Here is a 19,224-nt window from a genome sequence, read left to right as displayed (position 1 = left end):
ATGTACTAAAACACACTGAATTGCATAGATTAACATGGCTAATTTTCTGTTATGGTAAGTTCACCTCCATTTAAAAAAGAAAAAGATATAGTGCATTAATGGGTAAATGGTTAGGTTTCTGGAAACCTCAACTCTCCAGAAAGTCCATTTACCCCGGCCAGGGCACTGTGGGAAAGATCTGACCGTAAAGAAAGATGGAAACTGCTTTTTCCTCTGGGGAAGGAAAGTGTCCTTTTTCTAAAGGACAACAGAAAACCACCTACTTCCCTGGAAGATGCATACATCCTCCATCAATGCTTTGACCACAGGCTCTGGTGCCTTCCCTCTCATCAACTGTTTGCAGGGGTGAAGCAGGCAGTGCTTGAGCTCTGGGTATCTAGACCCCTACACTACTTTGTCTAAAATATCAGACCCATTTCTACCTTTTGGTAGCTATATGATTATTTTTTAAAGGATTTTTTTTTAAGTTTATTTTTCAGTATTTTCTACACCCAACATGGGGCTCAAATTTACGACCCTGAAATCAAGAATTGCGTGCTCTTCTGAGCCAGCCAGCTGCCCTGATTATTATTTTTATTATGGAAATATCAAAACTGTTCATTTTTGTATTGCAATATGTTCTGACTTTTTTCCTACTTTGGCAGAAATCAAGACACTTAATGCCTTCCCTCTTAAAACAGCAAGGCAGGCACAATGCAATCCTCTTTCTCAGTTACAAATAAAATGTAAAAGCCACACAGTATCAGGCTAAGAATTAAATTTCCTTAATATTAGGATATTAACCAATTATTAACACACTTTTTTAAAAAAGTGATATGCCCTGGGGCACCTAGCTGGCTCAGTCGTAGAGCACGCATCTCTTGATCTCAGAGCTGTGAGTTCAAGCCCCACACTGGGCATGCAGCTTGCTTAAAAACAAAACAAAAACAGGGCGCCTGGGTGGCTCAGTCGTTAAGCGTCTGCCTTCGGCTCAGGTCATGATCCCAGGGTCCTGGGATCGAGTCCCACATCGGGCTCCCCGCTCCGCGGGAAGCCTGCTTCTCCCTCTCCCACTCCCCCTGCTTGTGTTCCTGCTCTCGCTGTCTCTCTCTGTCAAATAAAATCTTTAAAAACAAAACAAAAACAAAAAATTTTAAAAATGATACACCCCCAGCCCATGTGTTGAAAATTTTGCACATCTTGTCATAACATGTTTGTATGGTTGTTCTAATATTTGGGGAGATGAGCCTTTCTTCTAAAAAGTACTGATCTACTCATAAAGAGTATCATAACCTTTCCACAAAAGCTTTACTTGGAAAGTGATTATTTTGGTCAAAATCTCATAGGCATGCTACCCCTTCCTGACTGGGCAACCCCTCTGGTCCTCCAAGTACTTTATTTTCTTTGCTATATTCCTACTGAGTGAAGAATGGATTTTAAAACTTTATATTTCCAGGGTGTATAAAAAAATATTGCACAATGGCTAAAAGGTGTTAGCAACCCAGGTATCCATCAAAGGAAGAATGGATAAGTAAAACGTAGTACACGCATACAGTGCACTATTATTCAGCGTTAAAAAGGAAGGGAATTCTAACACACACAACATGGATGAACCTTGAGGACATTATGCTAAGTGAAATAAACCAGTCCCAAAGGACAAATACTGTATGATTCCACTGAAATCATGTACCTAGAGTAGTCAAATTCACAGAAAGAGAAAGTGGAATGGTGGTTGCCATGGGCTGGCATGAGTGGGGATGGGGGAGCTATTTTTCTTTCTTTTTTTAAAAGATTTATTTTTTTTAGAGAGTACATGCACATGAGAGAGTGCACACGCGAGTACAGGGAGGGGCAGAGGGAGAGAATCTTCAAGCAGACTCCCGGCTGAACGCAGAGCCTGACATGGGGCTCGATCCCATGACCCATGAGATCATGACCTGAACCAAAACCAAGAGGCAGACACTCAACTGAATAAGCCACCCATCTGGGCACAGAGTTCCAGTTCTAGAAGATTTAAGAGTTCTAAACGATTCATAACAATGTGAACGTACAAAACACTACTGATGAACTATACACTTTAAAATGCTCAGGATGACAAAGTTTGTGCGTATTTGGTAGTAACTAAACATTTTAAAAATTAAAAAGATTGAGAATTTTGGTACTGATAGAATACATTAATCTCTTCTTTATAATACCAAGGAGAGATCTGAAAACAAGCACAGAATTAAGGGCAAATAACAAGAAGCATCACACTCCATTTTTGGACATGTACCTTCAAATTTTAACCCAAATTGACAAACAAAAATATTCCAGTGACAAATTACAGACCGTTTAGTAAGGGAGAAGACAAAAGGCATTTAGATTTTCAGGGACAAAATAATCTCATTACAGCTCAAATATTAATAAATACATAGGTTGTGGCTGACAGTAAATTCAACAAATGGACTCGCAACACACAGGGACAGCAAACAATCAGGCTTAATTTGAACTAAACTCAATAATCTGAAATCTTAAAAAAGAGTAATGAATATGTAAAATGTGTGTCTGGTATACACAGAGAATCCAGTATTTTAATTTTTTAAAGCTATTTTATTATTTTTTAAGATTTATTTAGAGAGGGAGAGAACATGAGCAGGAGGGGCAGAGGGAGAAAGAATCCCAAGCGGACTCGATGCTGAGTGCAGAGCCCACCACCGGGCTCAATATCACGACCCTGAGATCAGGACCTTAGCCAAAACCAAGGGTCAGACACTTAACCAGCTGCACTACCCAGGCGTCCCTATTTTTATTTTTTAAGAGTACAGGAAACCTTGTCTCATTTAGAGTTGAAATGCTTCTCTATAACTAGAATTTAAGTAAAAGCTTAATAATAAATTAAAAAAAAATGTCTAATGTAAGACCTCCATTAAGTACCAGAGGTTAATTAGGCTCTTAAAATATGAATGCACAAGCTCTACTACTTCACCTTCTCACTAATGGCCTAAGTCATTTCTTAAAAGGCTTGTCACCAGATTTTAAATGACAAGCCTACATGTTTCCAAAACAACTTTCTCTGACATTTCATAATTGTGGGGCACAGAGGACAATCCTACCCATGTAGACACATCTTCACAGTCCTCACTTGCTCCAACATAACCCTGAGATCTGGGCAGGCCAGAGGCCACGGTTCAGCCTCCTCTGACAGATGAGGGAATGGTTAAGTGCTGCCCCTACAGTCACAGAGCCGGTGAGTGAAATCAAGGACAGGAACCTGGGTTCCTGGTGTGGAGCCACACTGTGGCTCTGTGGCAGCCCCCTCCACCGCTCACCCATGTACGGAACAGGAATCCTCCCAGACTCTGGCCAGCTCATCACCAGTGGCCAATGTCTCTATGTCTTATACATTCCACTTTCAATGAACTCTAGACTCTATCTCCTTCCCCTCCATCTCCCACCTCAACCTCACTCAAATTTTCAAAAAAGCCCCCTTTCCTCACTGATTTCCCAGCGTGGACTTGCTTGTTCAATCCAAGCGCCATTTTTGACCCATGAGCCTCTGAAGATGACAACTCTCCTGCTTAGAGCCCTCCAACAAATCCCACCATCTTCAGGGTCACTCAACTGGGATATCTGAGAAGAGAGTCTGAGTGGCTCCCAAAAGGTGAGAGAACAGCCTGAGTCCTAATGAATTATTCTCATAACAGTTACAGAAGCTGGCGGGGTGGGGGGGGGGGGGGGTCCAGTCACTTACTGAGTTTTCATCATTCGTGCCCATGTTCGTGCCAAGTGGCACTTTTGAACCTCCATAAAACAGAAGTGTAAAACAACATGGCAACAACAACAGCAGTCGTTCCTAATAGTTTATTCAAAGGAGGACAAATTAGGCAAAATCTTAGCGGTCTATCAGCAAAAATAATTATGGCCAAGGACATCTTATCTTTCCCCCACTACCTTAAACATACCACTCCGCCTGGGTTATTGTATCACTAAAACAAAGGCTGCATGGATAAGAGAGTCAATGAATTAGTCAAGTTCAAATGTAATATAAGTAAAAATGGCAACTGGCAAGCGAAGGGGGTCAAAGAAGAGCCTCGCTGTAAATTAAGTACGAAGGGAAGCAAAGATCACTTGGTAAGAAATCCCAAGAGCTGTGACACACATTTATCCCCCCATAAAAAGGTATTTCTACTGCTCCTGAAACCTCCATGACGACGCCATGTTTCAGACTCTGGACACGTGAAATTCTCAAACATGAGGCAGGACCTGGTACTGGCCTCCTCATATGGGATTCCAAATTCCACCAGAATAAAGAGCTTGGTCATTTGCATGGCTTTTCAGAAATAGAAAGGACATTCTATTTTGAAGCACATAACAAATTTTTCTAGTCAGAAAAGTTCCACATAACTCACCAAAAACTACATTTCCTTGCCCACTTTAATAATCTAAAACAGCCGTAGCACATGTTGCTTAAAAATGTTAGAAGAAACTCTGCATTTCTTCAATCCAAAGTCTACCAATTCAAGATTTTCAAAAGGCATCGGGGTGTAATGCCTAGTATCTCATGCCCCCACCAAAAGGAAGAGGTATAACTCAGAAAACTAAAAGTGACCCAGTGGCCTCAGGTGCGCTCTGCTTTGAGGTACAGAGGGATCCATGCCACTGTTAGGAAGGCACTGTTCAGCCACGGGAACTAATGGTCTACACAACAGGTTCTGGTCATCAGAACCCAAGAAGTCTGAAGCCCAGAACTACCTTCCCTGGAAAACTGCTTAACCCCTCTGGGCCTAAGATTCTGATCAGTCATAAACACATATCCTCTCGGACCCCACATGATGGTTACATGAGAATACTATGTAAATCAGGGGTATTTATCCTTTTTGTTAAGGAAAATAAAAACCACAACTGCTTTTCATCATGTGATCATGACTGTAGCTGGATGTGGAACAGGGACATCTGAAACGCACCAGGGAAATCTGCTAAAGTCAGGGCTGTGCCATACTTTCCTAAAGGGAAAACTTAAGAAGTGGGAATCATCAGCCAGATTAATTTCCCATCCACCATTCTCTTCTTTCCTTCCCTCTTGATCATCTCAGCTCCATAGAGCAGTATCTTTATCCTGAATGCAGCTTCAGTTTTAAATTACAGATCCATACGCTCAACGGCGCAATGGACATCTTCACTTGGATGACCTTTAGTTCTTACTCACATGGACAGGGCTGAGCTCCCCAAAACACCTATTTCTTCTCACTCAGTGACATCTTTTCTTTTTTAAGATATTATTTAAAGAGAGCGAGAGAGAGAGCAAGAAGCGAGTGCACATGTGCAAGTTGGGGGGGTGCAGGAGAGGCGGAGAGAGAGAATCTCAAGCAGACTCCATGCTGAGAGTGACGCCCGACACGGGGCTCAATCTCACAACCCTGAGATCGTGATCTGAGCCAAAATCAAGAATCAGACGCTTAACCAACTGAGCCACCCAGGCGCCCCTCACTTAGTGGCATCTTGACAAAAGCACCATGGTCAACCCAAATGGTTAATCCAGAAATCTGAGATTCATCCTACAGACATTCAGCCTATTTGCCCCCAAACTCTATCAAACACTTACAGTCTTCCTCTCAGTATCCTTCACACTCAAACTCCCCCAGGACTGGTTTGGAACCCCATCATTTCCCATCTAGCTCACTGGTCCTAGACTGGGATGCCTCCTGCACTCCCATCCATCACCCTGCAGTGAGTGAGTTTTCCCAGAACTCATGTTTAAAGTTGTCCCGTACAGCCTTCACAAATATATTCAAACTCATTCACTTTTACACGGGGCCCTTCCTCACCTGCTCTTGACCATCTTGCCAGACAGCTGCATATAACATTTCAGCATCTTGAATGTCCTGCAGTTGGACAAATGCACCATACTAGTTCATGTCTTTGCACATGCTGATTTCTGCTAGAAATGAGCCAGCCTCCCTCTTGGTCAAATGAATCCTTCAAAACTCAGCATGACTAGTGCCTCTGCTGGCAATCATTTTTCTTTTTTTTAAGATTTTATTTATTTATTTGTCAGAGAGAGAGAGACAGACAAGCAGGGGAAGCAGCAGACGGAGGGAGAGGGAGAAGCAGGCTTCCCACTGAGCAAGGAGCCCAAGGTGGGGCTCCATCTCAGGACCCTGGGATCACGACCCGAGCCGAAGGCAGACGCCCAACTGACTGAGCCACCCAGGCGCCCCCTGGCAATCATTTTCTGACCCCTTCCTTTCTTTCCTCCTTTGGATGCTCGTTCATTATGTTCCAAGTACTTTTATCACACTATCACCCTGAGCAACTGTCAACGGTTTGCTTGCGTCTGCCCTCACCAGTGAACTGTGAGGTCTTGGAGGGGCAGTGTCTTTCATTTATCCAATCTTTCAAGGAACAATTACAGTGAACAAGAGTAATTTTGCATTCTTGGAGCTTAGCACTCAGCCTGGCACACAAGTAGGGCTGCATCCATGTAGATAGCTTGGGGGCACATGATCTGACCACAAATCTACCAAATAAATTCATGTTTTAACTGTGTTCTAGTGTTCTATGTCCACTACCTTCTACATTAAAAAAAAAAAAAAACTTTGCCATCGTTATCCAATTAAACAATTTAAAACAGTTTTAAACAATTAAAAAAACTGTTAACATTCACATCTAGTTGAAAACTAGATGACAACAGGTAAGTCAAGTTGTTACTGAAGTCAAGCTCTGAAATTTGGAAGTGACATTTCCATTTAATTTGAGTAAATTTCTGATTAAAACTCCCTCCTTGTTGAAAGGAATCTGACCCAAAAAGAGACCCAAAAGAGAGGCAGGAAAGAAAGAAAAAAAAAATCATAAAAACAACGTTCCTAATTGCCGCCATCATGTGCTGATGTGGAAGTAGCCACTCAAGAGTATAAATGTTTGGTAAAGTTTAAAAATACATATTGTCAGACAGATGGTTACAATCATCTTTTGGCAACACCGGTCTTGATTTCATGTGAAAAAAAAGCCCCTGACAAACCACACTGTATTCAGCTGTTCCTGGTATGAGGCACATGCCCAGGCTGCACGCCATCCTGCTTCCAGGCCATCCTGGTGTCCGAAAGAGGCACACTATTACTTGACCCTGGCTTTGGGAAGGGACGGAAATGAATCCCGAGGAGTCTACTTCGGGAAAACTCAACTCCAGGAAATGAAATGCAGATTTAGCTGCGCGTGTCCAAGACCGTCAAGTCCACCCCACACCCAGTCTGAGGACCGTCGGCGGCCCGGGATCTCCCTGCACGTGAACTCAGTTCACAGGCCTGCTCCGCCAACAGGTCTCTAGCTCGCGGCGGCCAACACATTACACTTGCCAGAAAGCAGCAGGCTTCCAAGTTAATTCAGGTACATCATCACCCACATTTACAGACTCGGTCTGGAACACCACCTCACCAAAGGAGGATATTTTTGAAACACCTACAACTACACGAGACGCGAGGACTCTTTTGTGCTTACACACGCATTTATCTTCAGTCTCGGCCCCAGCTTCTTCAAAGGGGCTCGTTTGATTCTGATCCCTGCCCTGTGAGTCCGGCAAGAGCGACAGGCTAACCGACAGGCTGGGTGGAGCGGAGCCCGGCTTCCTCTGGAGCCATCCCCGGCGCCGTAACTGCAGACAAGCTCAGCATTCCCTGCGGCTCCCTCCTCGATGTGGTTTGGAGCCGCTCCTTAAAGGCTGGGAGAGGAGGCTCCTCCGTGCCATTGACCCAGAACACAACAAACCCTGTAATGGACACACTGGGCTTCTCTTCCATTTGGCGGAAAGCAAATCTGCCACACCACGGAGCTTGCTTGGCAGACCCGGAGCTTAGGTTCAATACAACAGAAGCCTCATCTGCTCTTGTCAACACTGTGTTTAGATGCTGGGTACATAACAATTTGAAATGATCCAGGCTCCAGAGAATACAGCAGGATGGGCGTCCAACACCAGCTCGTCTTCCCCGCTCTCCTCTCCTAGAGGAGCTGCCACAGGACTGTTGGCGCCATCTCCTCCTGGCCGTTGGGCCTTCACAAGGCTGGGGGTCATGAAAACGAACCTTTCCTCCCCCACACTTCTCCTGTCTGCTCTTCCCTCGCCCCCACCCCCCCACCCCGGGCTAAAGCCCTCCATCGCTTTGCCCTGGCATCTTTGCAACCTTCTCTCCGCCAATCTACCCTCCCAACTCCATACCACACCACTTCCCTATCAACTTGTCTAAGTTTTACCTCGAGGAAATTCTCTCTTCAAAAACCTTTAACAAAGATGGTGTGCTTTCTATACCGCTCAGCCCAAACATTACTAACTATAAGCAAATCAAGGTTTCTCAACCTTGGTACTACTGACATCTCAGTCCCGATAATGCTTTGTTGTGGGCTGTTCTGGGCACCGTGGGGTGTCAGCAGCACCCCTGGCCCCTACCCACCAGATACCGATAGCATCCTCTGCCTTAGCCAGGCAACCAGAAATGCCTCCAGATAGCGCCAAATGTCCCCTGGGGACAGAAATCACCTGGTTGAGAATCACTGCTTTGAGGGTGTCCTGACCCCAGCCCGCCTATCTCGTCTAACTGGCTCAATATTCCCTAACACACCAGATTCCGTGAGCAAAGGAACTTCCCCCAATTTAGTGAGTCCAACACACTGAATTCACTCTCGTCTCTCCATGTTCTTGTATGGTGCCTACTAGCCTTTCCTTCTAACCAACTCTTTTCTCTCCTCTGAAGGGTCATTACTGCCCCTCCCGTCCCTCCACAGGGCTTTTCATGGTCAGTTCAGGCTTTCTCGCCTACCTACAGGTGACCTCCCCCTCTCTCTTCCCTCTTTGTCCCCCAAACACATGCCCTGCTCCTCCTCTCCCTGAGCCTTTAGGAACTTGACAGGTGTGGGTACTTGTCCTTACCCAGTCTCATGAGCGGTAGGAGACAGGAATGTGGGACCCTCATCAGACCCTCTCCCGAGGAGAGGCCATCACAGAACAGCCCCGGTGGCAGGAAGCCCATAGAAAAGAGGCTCAGGGTGGAGTGTGGGATGAGGTCCAAGGCTGGGAGCTGTAGTGCTGGGAAGTCACCAGAGGATGGGAAAGATGAGATGGAGCCTCAAGCACCAGGAACCTGAAGTTCCAGGAAAGGAATCCAGCATTAGGGCCAAAGGAAGGGGCTCATGCAAGGCAATTATGTAAAGAGTAGGGCTGCTCTAGCCAGGGGTCAGATCCCAAAAGGACCAGTGGCAAGGCTAGGGTCATGCAGACCTACACACTGACAGAGAAGTCTGTTCAGTTTCTGCCCTGAAGGATCCAGGGCCAAGTTCCAGGCAGGAGCTTTATAAATAAACACCTGGGAGTACAGACAAATAAGGTGCAGGAAAGGTACAAAGGCTCTAGAAGCTTTCACTTGCCATTTGATTTTAAAACAGTCCTGTCAGATGTAGGGGTTATGACATCACTATGACATCTGACCTTTTAAAAAACATAAATTAAAAAACTGACACACAGATTAAATTATTAAGATAGAGCCCAAGCGGAGGCGAGTGGAGAAAAGCATGCTCAACTCAGATTTGTCTACTCTGAGAGCTTTTGTCTAATCTTTATAGCTGTCTACCCCATTTTAATGGGGGATGGTACCGGCTGGGGAAAATAACTTACTGGGGTCTGGTAAAGTCCGCAGGCAGTAAGGGCAAAGGGTTTTCTCCTTTCCCCAAGGAGAAAAAAAGCTAATGGTCCTGTTTAGCACAAGGCAGTAGAACTTTCTACCTGGTGATGGGTCTGCTCATCAGCAAGCTGTGTAACCTGCTAACACGGACCAGAAAGCCAACAAATGAAAAAATGCAAGATCCAGAGTGTCGGAGGAGACCCACGGGGATTCCTTCTCCGTAACATGACTCAAAGGAGGCCACCTATGGCAGGCAGATGAACGTGGCCCCTGGACGTCCAGGCCGAATGCAACTTTGAGGATGTGATTAAGGTTGGAAATGCTGAGACAGGGCGATCATCCAGGTGGGCCCTATCCAATCGCAGGAATCCTTAAAGGCTAAGAGAGGTCTTGGCTGCAGACAGAAATGAGAAGGAAGGAAGGAGAGATTTGAAACATGAGAGAGACTCGGTCTACCGCTGCTGGCTTTGAAGGTGGAAGGAAGCGGGCCCGTGGAAGCTAAGAACAGCCCTCGGCTGACAGCCAGCAAGAAAACGGGGACCTCAGTCCTGTAACTGCACATATGAACAGAAGGAGCAGGAAACAGATCATCCCCTAGAGCCTCTAGAAAGGAGCACTGCCCCTCTCAACCCTGGATTTGAGGCTGGCAAGACCCTGGTCAGACCATGACCCACAGAACCGTAGGACACTATCTGCTGTTTTAAGTTGTTATATTTACGGCAATTTTTTATGCCAGCAAAAGAAAACTAATACAGCACCTCTAGTACAAGTAATTATTTTCTTCTTTAAAGCTGTAGACGGGCATCGTTCAGAGGGGGGATAAAAGGCAGGACAGCTGTGGTTTTTCTGACAGGTGGTCATTTTGCCTTGATGGGGCAGAGCCTGAGGCGTCCTGGCAGCCATCACCAACAGCTTCAGCGATGATAAGAAAATCGAGGGGTTGCTTTATGACAATACAGTTATCCAAGTCTCAAAAGGCAGGCATAGAAGGGCATTATTAACTGAACTGACCCATAGACTGGAGGTATAAAAATCCCGTGTTTTTCCCTCAAAGGGGAGGAAAAAGATCTTCATTCTAGGGAAAAAAACCAAGACCCTATTCGCAGGCTTTATTGGGCAACTTAGCTATCAGGTTTAACGTCATCACGAAAAGAGGGAGAGGAAAAACTTTAAAAAGGCTCTGCCTTTTAAACCCCCTGGGTAGTTTCCCCCCCCGCCCCTGCTAATGGATTGACTTTTCCCTGACTATCAAATGTAGAATAAGAACTTGCACCTAAAGATAGAAGAAGGTGAATTCTGAAATACTCACCTATGAGACACACATACCCATAAAGAAATTGTAAATCTAGCTTCGCATTTCATCATCAACTAGGATGTTATTTCTAATACATATGGCATATGTTTTACAAACATTTCTCACACAATTACTAGGTGCCCGGGAATGTCCTTGGCTCAAGAAAGACAAAGTCAGGGGTTCCTGGGTGGCTCAGTCGGTTGGGCATCTGCCTTCAGTTCAGGTCATGATCCCAGGGTTCTCTGATCAAGCCCCATGTCGGGCTCCCTGCTCAGCAGAGAGTCTGCTTCTCCCTTTCTCTTTCCCTCTGCCTCTCCCCCTGGCTTGTGCCCTCTCTCTCTAATAAATAAAATCTTTAAAAAAAAAATAAAAAAGGAAAGACAAAGTCAGTCCTTGACAAACTGAGCAAGGAAATTGCTGGGTAAACAAAGTTCCGTGGCAGCGTCAAATAATACTCAATACCCAGGTACAGCAACCCGGATGCAGGTAGTGGCTCTTCCCCAGGAAGGAGGGAGGCCACTGGTCACCCTGGAGATTTCTGATCGCAGAGTTCTGTCAGCACGTGCACAACACAGAAGAGACAGCCACATCTTCATAAACACATGGGAATGTTACCTTTCCTGAAGAACATATGGAAAATATCGTAACCTAGAGACTTAGTGTAGGGAAGCTCAGCCAGTCAAATCCCACTGCATTTCTCTCCATAGGGCCACTTAAAAACGTGGCAAACATTAGGTCAATCTGGCAAAAACGACACTTTTGCAACGTAAAAAGCAGAGGAAAGTTAAGCATTAAACCCGCAAATAACTCATTTCCCAGCTCTCCTCTCCTCGTCTAAGGGTAAATAAATTGGTGAAACAAGAATACTAATAAGCAGGCCTTGAGTTTCCGTAAGCACCTACGAGTTTGCTGTAAAGGCTGATGTTATTCATCAAAATCACAAATGTATTGGCAAAATTAAGCGTAATTGAAGAAAAATTACTACAAGATCGAGTTTTTTTACAATATTTAAAAAAAATTTTTTTCAAAAAAACCCTACAAATTTGAACTTGACAAGAAAAAAACATATGTAAGCCATTGGCCCCTTTACTATAAGGATTTAGAAACAGGCAGATGAAAAGATAAAATCTGCAGGCCAATCTTGACAGATAAACTAATATATGTACTTTAATGTCAAAAAGTAATTATGTATTATAGAAATGATTTTTCTTTGAAATGATTTCTAAATATTACTCTTATAATACAGATATAGTCACATTTCACAAAAGTTGAGAGAAAAATGTGCACGCCTGCTTTTTATGGACATGTCTCCCTTCAAAACAGCAATCCTACAAATAAGAAAGATGGGTTCCCTGAATCCAAATATTCCCCTGGAGGGGCTCCAGAGCCAGAAAAAAAAATGCGAAAATCCATAAAAGGAGAAAAATCAAAAAAAGGAGACAAAAGCTAGAGCTCAAGGTACTATTGTTTGCAAATCCACATTTCACACCCCCCACCCCCAGCCCTTAACTGAGGGAGACAACCATTCTGGCGACTTCTTCATAGAACAGAACACTTAACAAAACAGAATGCACTCACCCGAAGAGGTCAAATTACCCTTCAATAGAAAGTAATCCCCTCTAATAAAATCAAAGCAGTAAACATGAGAACATAATTTATTGGACCACGTTTCTAATTTGGCAAAACTCCCCAAAACACAGGTTTACTTAGATGAGATGGTCAGGTTCTCAAAAGGCTAGGGAAATACCCTTTGAAAACAAAAATCAGCATTCATTCAAACTTGAGGTTTTTTTTTTTAAGAATTCAAGTGGAACTTACATATATTTGATTTCTCTTATATCGCTGGTATAAGTTATGCATGATGGACCCCCCGTGGAGCTCCGTCAAAGTGGCCATGTCATCCACGCCCTCCTCATTCATGGGATGCATAGCAGTGACCTTCTGGTGTGTAATTGTGCTCTGCTTGTAGGTGAACACCTGATGGGCAGAATGATTTCAACTGTTTAGCGATCAGCAATGAACAGTCTCCCCACACATTTCCCATCTTAAAGTACAATCTCAGGACAGTTTCACAACAACAAGATCCTGAATTGGCCAATAAAAAGTATTACTGCAGAGAACTTCTTCATTTTCTCTGTGCCACTTATCGATTTTTAAAGGAAGCAATTATTTGACAATTGCAATTTGATATTCCTCAAAGACATGAGTTCAAGTATTAGCCATCCCTTGGGAATCGCAGAAATCATAAATTTGCGGTTCACTGCTCCACGTAATTCTCCAATTCCTATAAATCAGTTAAGAGTTAAGAAACTAACCAAACTTTTTAAAGAGTAATTTGACTTCACTGTGTAATGCCTCACATGGGATCATACATATATATTTCAAAACTTCATGATAATAGCTCTTCCATTCACCATATAGTCCTATTTGTTCAAATATGTATCTGTTCAAAGGTTGGAACACATCTTCACAGGAATATGTTAAAAATATCCTTAAATCCCTTCTTGGATTTAAAATAAAATCAGTTTGTTTGCTTGACACCTGTCCTCCTTAAAATTCTGAACACCACTCATGAGTACCGCATACGTGCAATAGCATGTACCTGACGAACTCGGATGCAGTTAAGACTGATCACTGAATTTGCATATACTTCTAAAATCTACTCATTACTTTTTTATCACTACTGATTTGGTATAGGATTAAACATATTAAGTCAGCTGCACCTGTTGATCAAAGTTTGGCCAGCTTTACATATGCACTCACGTACATAACAAAATCATTTGATGACGGAGTCTACTCCATAATTATTCATTTTATACTTTCACAATGTTCATCCCTAAAAAGCACGAAGATATAAAAAGCAAGGACCTCAAGAACATGAAAAATGCAGTCTTCACATGCACACGTACTTCATATGGGCACATACACACAATGACTTTCTGGAACAGTATCTGTAGAACTTCCTGATTGGGGAATTCTATTTTTAAATATCGACCACTTGCCTACATGGCAACAAATAGTATGTTATTGCAAAAGAGAATGACACACTAAGGAAAGCCAAAGTACCAATCCAATGGTTTTGAGAAGCCGTGAAAAATGGCATGTTTTATTTTTCTAGAGAAAAAATAAAACTTCAGCAGTGGCATTTCTGCCACATGAACCACAAGAGTTGGTCAAAACCAGTCCTGAGAAGCTGCTCAACACGAGGGCAGACACCCAACCGTCTCTTCTCAAGGCCAGCCACTCTCCCCAGCTGCTTCCTGGGAGCAGACATCCACCAGGAGATGAACCAGCCCCAGGGGCCCCACCTCCTGGCGAGGCAGCCAACCCCGCCACATAAGCAGCCAACCCCGCCACGTAAGCACCCAAAGGGTAGGACAGGCCTGGGGACCGCTCGGGGAGTGCAAGGTGGGGTATGTCCTGGCCAAGAAACACGTATTAAAGAAAAACAATGTGTAGGAACATTCAAGAGTGTGGATGCACTTTTAAGACACTGACCTTCCATTCCAACTCAAGCACCATGGAAGTAAATTAAAGAAACAGATTTAGGACAAGAGTTGAAGTTGTCTTGGGGCAATCTGGAAAATCCCAGAAGTGAACATACTAAAACGCTCTGCTCTTCCCCAGCTTGCTACATGCCAATGATGCTAATCCAGGCAGGTTTCCTTTTTTTTTTTAGTATTTTATTTATTTGTGAGAGAAAGAGAGCGAGCGAGCACGAGCATGAGCAGGGGAGAGGGGCAGAGGGAGAGGGAGAAGCAGACGTCTCACTGAGCAGGGAACCCGATGCAGGGCCCGATCACAGGACCCTGAGATCACGACCTGAGCCGAAGGCAGACGCCCAATCACCTGAGCCACCCAGGCGCCCCAAGCAGGTTTTCTGGAAAACTAACCACTGGGCTGGTACTTGGGTACTTGGTACTATCTGCAGTGACTGTGAGGTGGGGGGCAGAAGCAGAACTTTGGCCCCGCGAACTCCCAGCCAGCTGAGGAGTGCAAAGAAGAGTCCTGTGTCACCTCTCTGCTCCCAGCACACACCGGGAGGCTCTTCTCATGCTGCTTGCTCAAAACTCCCACCAACACAGTGGGCAGAATGGTTGCTCAGGTTCCCAGGAAAAGGTTCTTGTAGGAGAGACGACAGGGTACCAAAGCCAGCACAACTGTCTCCTGCTCAGTCCCCACATCCCCTCATCATCAGCAAGTCCTTCCCAACGTGCAAACAACTCTTCCTACTAAATGTCCCTGAGTATACAGAGAATTCCAGAATTTGAGGATAGAAATAATTTAGATTACTAAAAATTGTCATCTGTATTTATATTGATTCTGCCTTTTGGAAATAATCATACACAGCCTACAACACTTAGACACTAAAAAATTACACACCCACCCCTAAGTATTTATATCATAGGTAAACAACTGGTCTTTTTTAATGCCCTGGGAATAGTAAGAAAATGCGTGGACTGAAGTCCAGAGCTGGGCACACGGCTCTGACGGAGATGGCTACACACCACCGTAGGGTTTCCCACCATCGTACACTCGAGTTCAGGTTTTCAAGAGCATGCTCTGTGTCAAACGTGGGCACGTGCCCCTTCTAGGAGTGGGAAAATCCAGAGAACTGGAACCAATTCTTCCCATGGCCTCAAGGAGATAGAATCATGACGGAAAAGCACATAAACAAGAGACCATGAACAGAAAAGACAGAGGACAGCAGCTGCTCAAAATACGAATTCTCCCCAGAAAAGTAGAATAGTAGAGAAAATGTGTTCATGAAGGAAAGGCAAGGATAACCATCCCTTCAGAGATGGGTTAACGTGCTAAACTTTTAGAATAGTGCGTGCCATACTGCAGGTGCTAAGTAAGTGTCTGATAAATTAAGGAAATCCATTCATTCAAGCAAATATTTCTTGATGTGGTCTAAGCACTGGAAATATAGCTTACACAAGTAAATATCTATCACAGATGGTGACGAATGTTTATGAAGACATAAATGAGGGTAAAGGAATTAAATACCAAGAGGGGTTACTTTATACTAGATAGGACGACAGCCTCACTGATAGGGTCACATCAAAGCAGAGACCCTAAGGAAGTAAGAGATGGAACCAGCCCCCTGCATTCAGTGTGTTAATGCACAGTGGTTGAATAAGCACCTGATTAATTTAGAAAGATTTCCAAGGATTAATGAGACCCACAATCTTATTTAAGAATTTTTAAGGAGTCCCTTGAAGCATCAAAAGTCATTGGTATGTGCAACAATTAACACGATATTAGTTACACTAGATTATCCCCAAAATGGCAGGAAAACTCTAGGTGTAAAGAATGGGATTCTTTTTACAGGAATTTTTGGGGGGAACAGCCGCCACAATACAGTGACAAAATATATTCTGTAAAACCCAACTCAGGAAAAAAATGGAGTTACTTCCATGGAGCATACAGTAGGAGAAAGGTGGTGAGGTTAAGAAGTGGAGGAAAATATGGAAGATTAATAGACAGAACATCAACTTAGAGAAAAGGCAGCCTCAGAACAAATAACTCCTGTGTCAGAAATATAAGCCACTGGTCACAAGACGGACTGGATTAAGCATGGGAGCAGAACAAAGGAAACCAAATCAACAGTATTGGAAAAACGACTCGGAAGGCTTGTCTAATGCTGGGTCCACTTCTACATGAAAGATCAAAAGGTATGGAGTCAATTAAATAAAAAAATAGCTCAGCCACCGTTAATCCACTTTTATGTCTAACCTTAGGATAGCACCTATACTGCAAGGGTGGAGGCAAGAGTCTCTCTAACACAGTTTTACATACATATACAGATTTCTCCTATCACAAGTCATTAGAAGCCCCAGTTCTAACATTTAACATTTCCAATTAAAGAGAAAGGAAACAGAAAGTAACCCTGTCATGGGCAGATGGGATGGAGGGTATTCTCAATCTGGGCAATCTCCTCTCATTGTATCCTAGATTTCCTACTAGAATGTTCTCAGTTCAGCGCCCCTGCTCCGCCCCCCAGCCCTGTGGCAACGTCTGTAAACATTTCTGGTCATCAGAACCAGGGTAAGGAGTAGGGTGCTATTGGCATCAGGCTGGGAAGGGCCAGGAATGCTGCTACACATCACAGATTTATTCAGTCCCAATGTCAAGAGCACCACGTTGACATACTGTGGTCTAGAAAGGCCAACCAACCAGAGGTCTAGGTAGATGCTACCAAAAAAAAAAAAAAAAAAAAAAAAAGATGTGAACGACCCAATGTCTATAAACAGAACCTTTCATAAAATATAAAAACATTTTAGAAACAAAGAAAACATTGAAGAGAGGTTCATCAAAGGTCAGCCTGACAATCTTCTGCAATTTAGGTTTTGGTTCTTCCTCATTTGACCTGAGTTAAGAGGGTGATGGCCGTGAGGACCAGCGTGGTGTCCAGGCCTCAGGGTTTGCTTATATCTGCACTGCTATCTTCCACCTGTACTGTATTATGGTCAGATGCTATGGTCCAGCTCTTTCTACCTTGTTCCCACCCTGCCCGGGGTGGCTGTTGTCCTGTGTCCGGGCCACTTGCATCCTAGGACTCTCCTGGAGGTCTCAGCCCCAAGGTTACCCTCTCAGGAGATGCCGATGCGGTCATGGGCACCATGCTGGCCTCTTCGTTATTCTGCTTGTATGCCATCTTCCCAGCTCCTAGGACAGCCTGTAATCACTTACCTAATCTGTCATCTTACTTGCTTCAAAACCACCTCTGGGTCCCCCACTCTGGGACCCCAGGTCAATCTCTTTCAACTCATTTGTCCACAACCTACAGTTGGAAATGTTTTATCCTATAAACTACCATACACACGGTTTCATAAAACACTTGTCACAATGTCTGATGCATCTTAGTATTTTCTATTCTGTTTCTTTTAAATGCTGGCTGTGACCCTCTAAACTGATTTCACACCTATTATGGGTTGCAAACCATGGTTCGAAAATTCTAGGAGGGCGAGAAGCACGCCTAGTCTTGCTGAGACTTGTCTTAAGGGCATATATAGATGCTCCCCAGAGCCAGTCTTGGTCCACTATACAGACTCAATAAAGACGGAATAAACAGTCCTGGGTTTCAAAATGGGTATAATGTATAAGGAGAAGTAGAGTGGGGTAATGACCAAAAAGCATGGCCTTGGAGTACTGGAGGCCGATCAGGCTGGATTCATTTCTCCTAGATCTATGCATCCGAGAGCCTACGGAAAATGAGCAAGGTACTTACACCTGCTCTGGCCCAGGATTTTTTTTTCCACCTGCAAAATAAGAATGGTAATAATAACTCAGAATCATCATGAAAGCTAAAGAAAATGATGTAGGTAAAAGTCACAGTGATTGACACTAATGAAGGCTGAATAAAAGGTATCTATCTATTCACCACAAGGGAGGCAAAGTGCAAGGAAGAACATAGAACATTCCAAAAGGAAATGCACCAATTATCTTTGCACAGAGGAGCCCAGACTCCTTAGACACGAGCCTGGAGACCAGCTGGATGAAGAGAGTGAACAAAAGGGAGGGGGGCACAGTTAGTTCTCTGGTTTTTAGGACAATCTGAGCCTGTACATTATCTGATGAAAAACTGACGTACACTTTCTATTTCGACCCCTTTGCACAAATCTAGCTGGCCTTGTTAGGGTTTTCTCTGGATTCAACTTCGTTTCTGGGGGTGCTCTTTCAATTTAATTTCCTTCTTCGTTCATTTATTGGCTCATGAATTCATGATGGCAAGTATGATCCCTGATAGAGGTGAAGGCTCCTGCCTCCCCACCTGTGGCTACAAAGAGCAGTAATGGAAACCAAATATGAGCCTCCTCGTGGCCAGCCCCCCTGACTCCAGGCTCTCAGTGGCTATATACGCCCTTAAGGACAAGTCTAAGAGGAAGTGGCCTACTTAACTGAAAAGTTGGCCTGTTGTTTTTGCTGCAGCCTCAGGAGACTGCAGAAAGTCAATGGGGCACAGAAATGGAGAGTCCACTAGAAAGTTCCACTGAAATCTCATCACAAGGAAGATCATATACACCTAGTCTCTTAGGGAGCAGGGGGAAATGGCAACAGTGCCTCCCTTTCAGCTCCCACCTATTACATTTAGCATTTTAGTTACATGGCACAGGGGGTTCAAATCATTTTTACCTCCATGTTCTGGTAACTTTAGCCTGCCTTGTTAAGTTTGCTAGGTAACAGACTACCGAATACAGATGAAAGAAAGACTGATATTTTCTTTTTCAAAGACAAACTAGTTGGTGGGATTAAGCCATTTAAATTGCCATTAGGTTTTCAGGGCCCAATGTCACAGGATGC

General features: G+C 44.0%; 1 protein-coding gene across 1 annotated transcript in view; it reads right to left on the bottom strand.

Annotated features, from left to right (window-relative positions):
* MYO10 (myosin X) overlaps nucleotides 1–19,224 on the bottom strand; it is a 162,314-nt gene that overhangs the window by 105,340 nt on the left and 37,750 nt on the right. The window contains exon 3 of the mRNA XM_088023195.1: nucleotides 12,736–12,894. Coding sequence (XP_087879321.1) covers nucleotides 12,736–12,894 — 159 coding nt within the window. The remainder of the gene's footprint in view (nucleotides 1–12,735; nucleotides 12,895–19,224) is intronic.

The sequence above is a fragment of the Eumetopias jubatus genome, unplaced genomic scaffold (assembly GCF_037043125.1).
Source record: "Eumetopias jubatus isolate StellerSeaLion01/CBP00866 unplaced genomic scaffold, mEumJub1_p1.0 scaffold_5, whole genome shotgun sequence".
NCBI classification, from domain to species: Eukaryota; Metazoa; Chordata; class Mammalia; order Carnivora; family Otariidae; genus Eumetopias; species Eumetopias jubatus.
The sequence above is the reverse complement of the archived record's forward strand: the minus strand, read 5'-3'. Positions and strand labels throughout refer to the sequence as shown.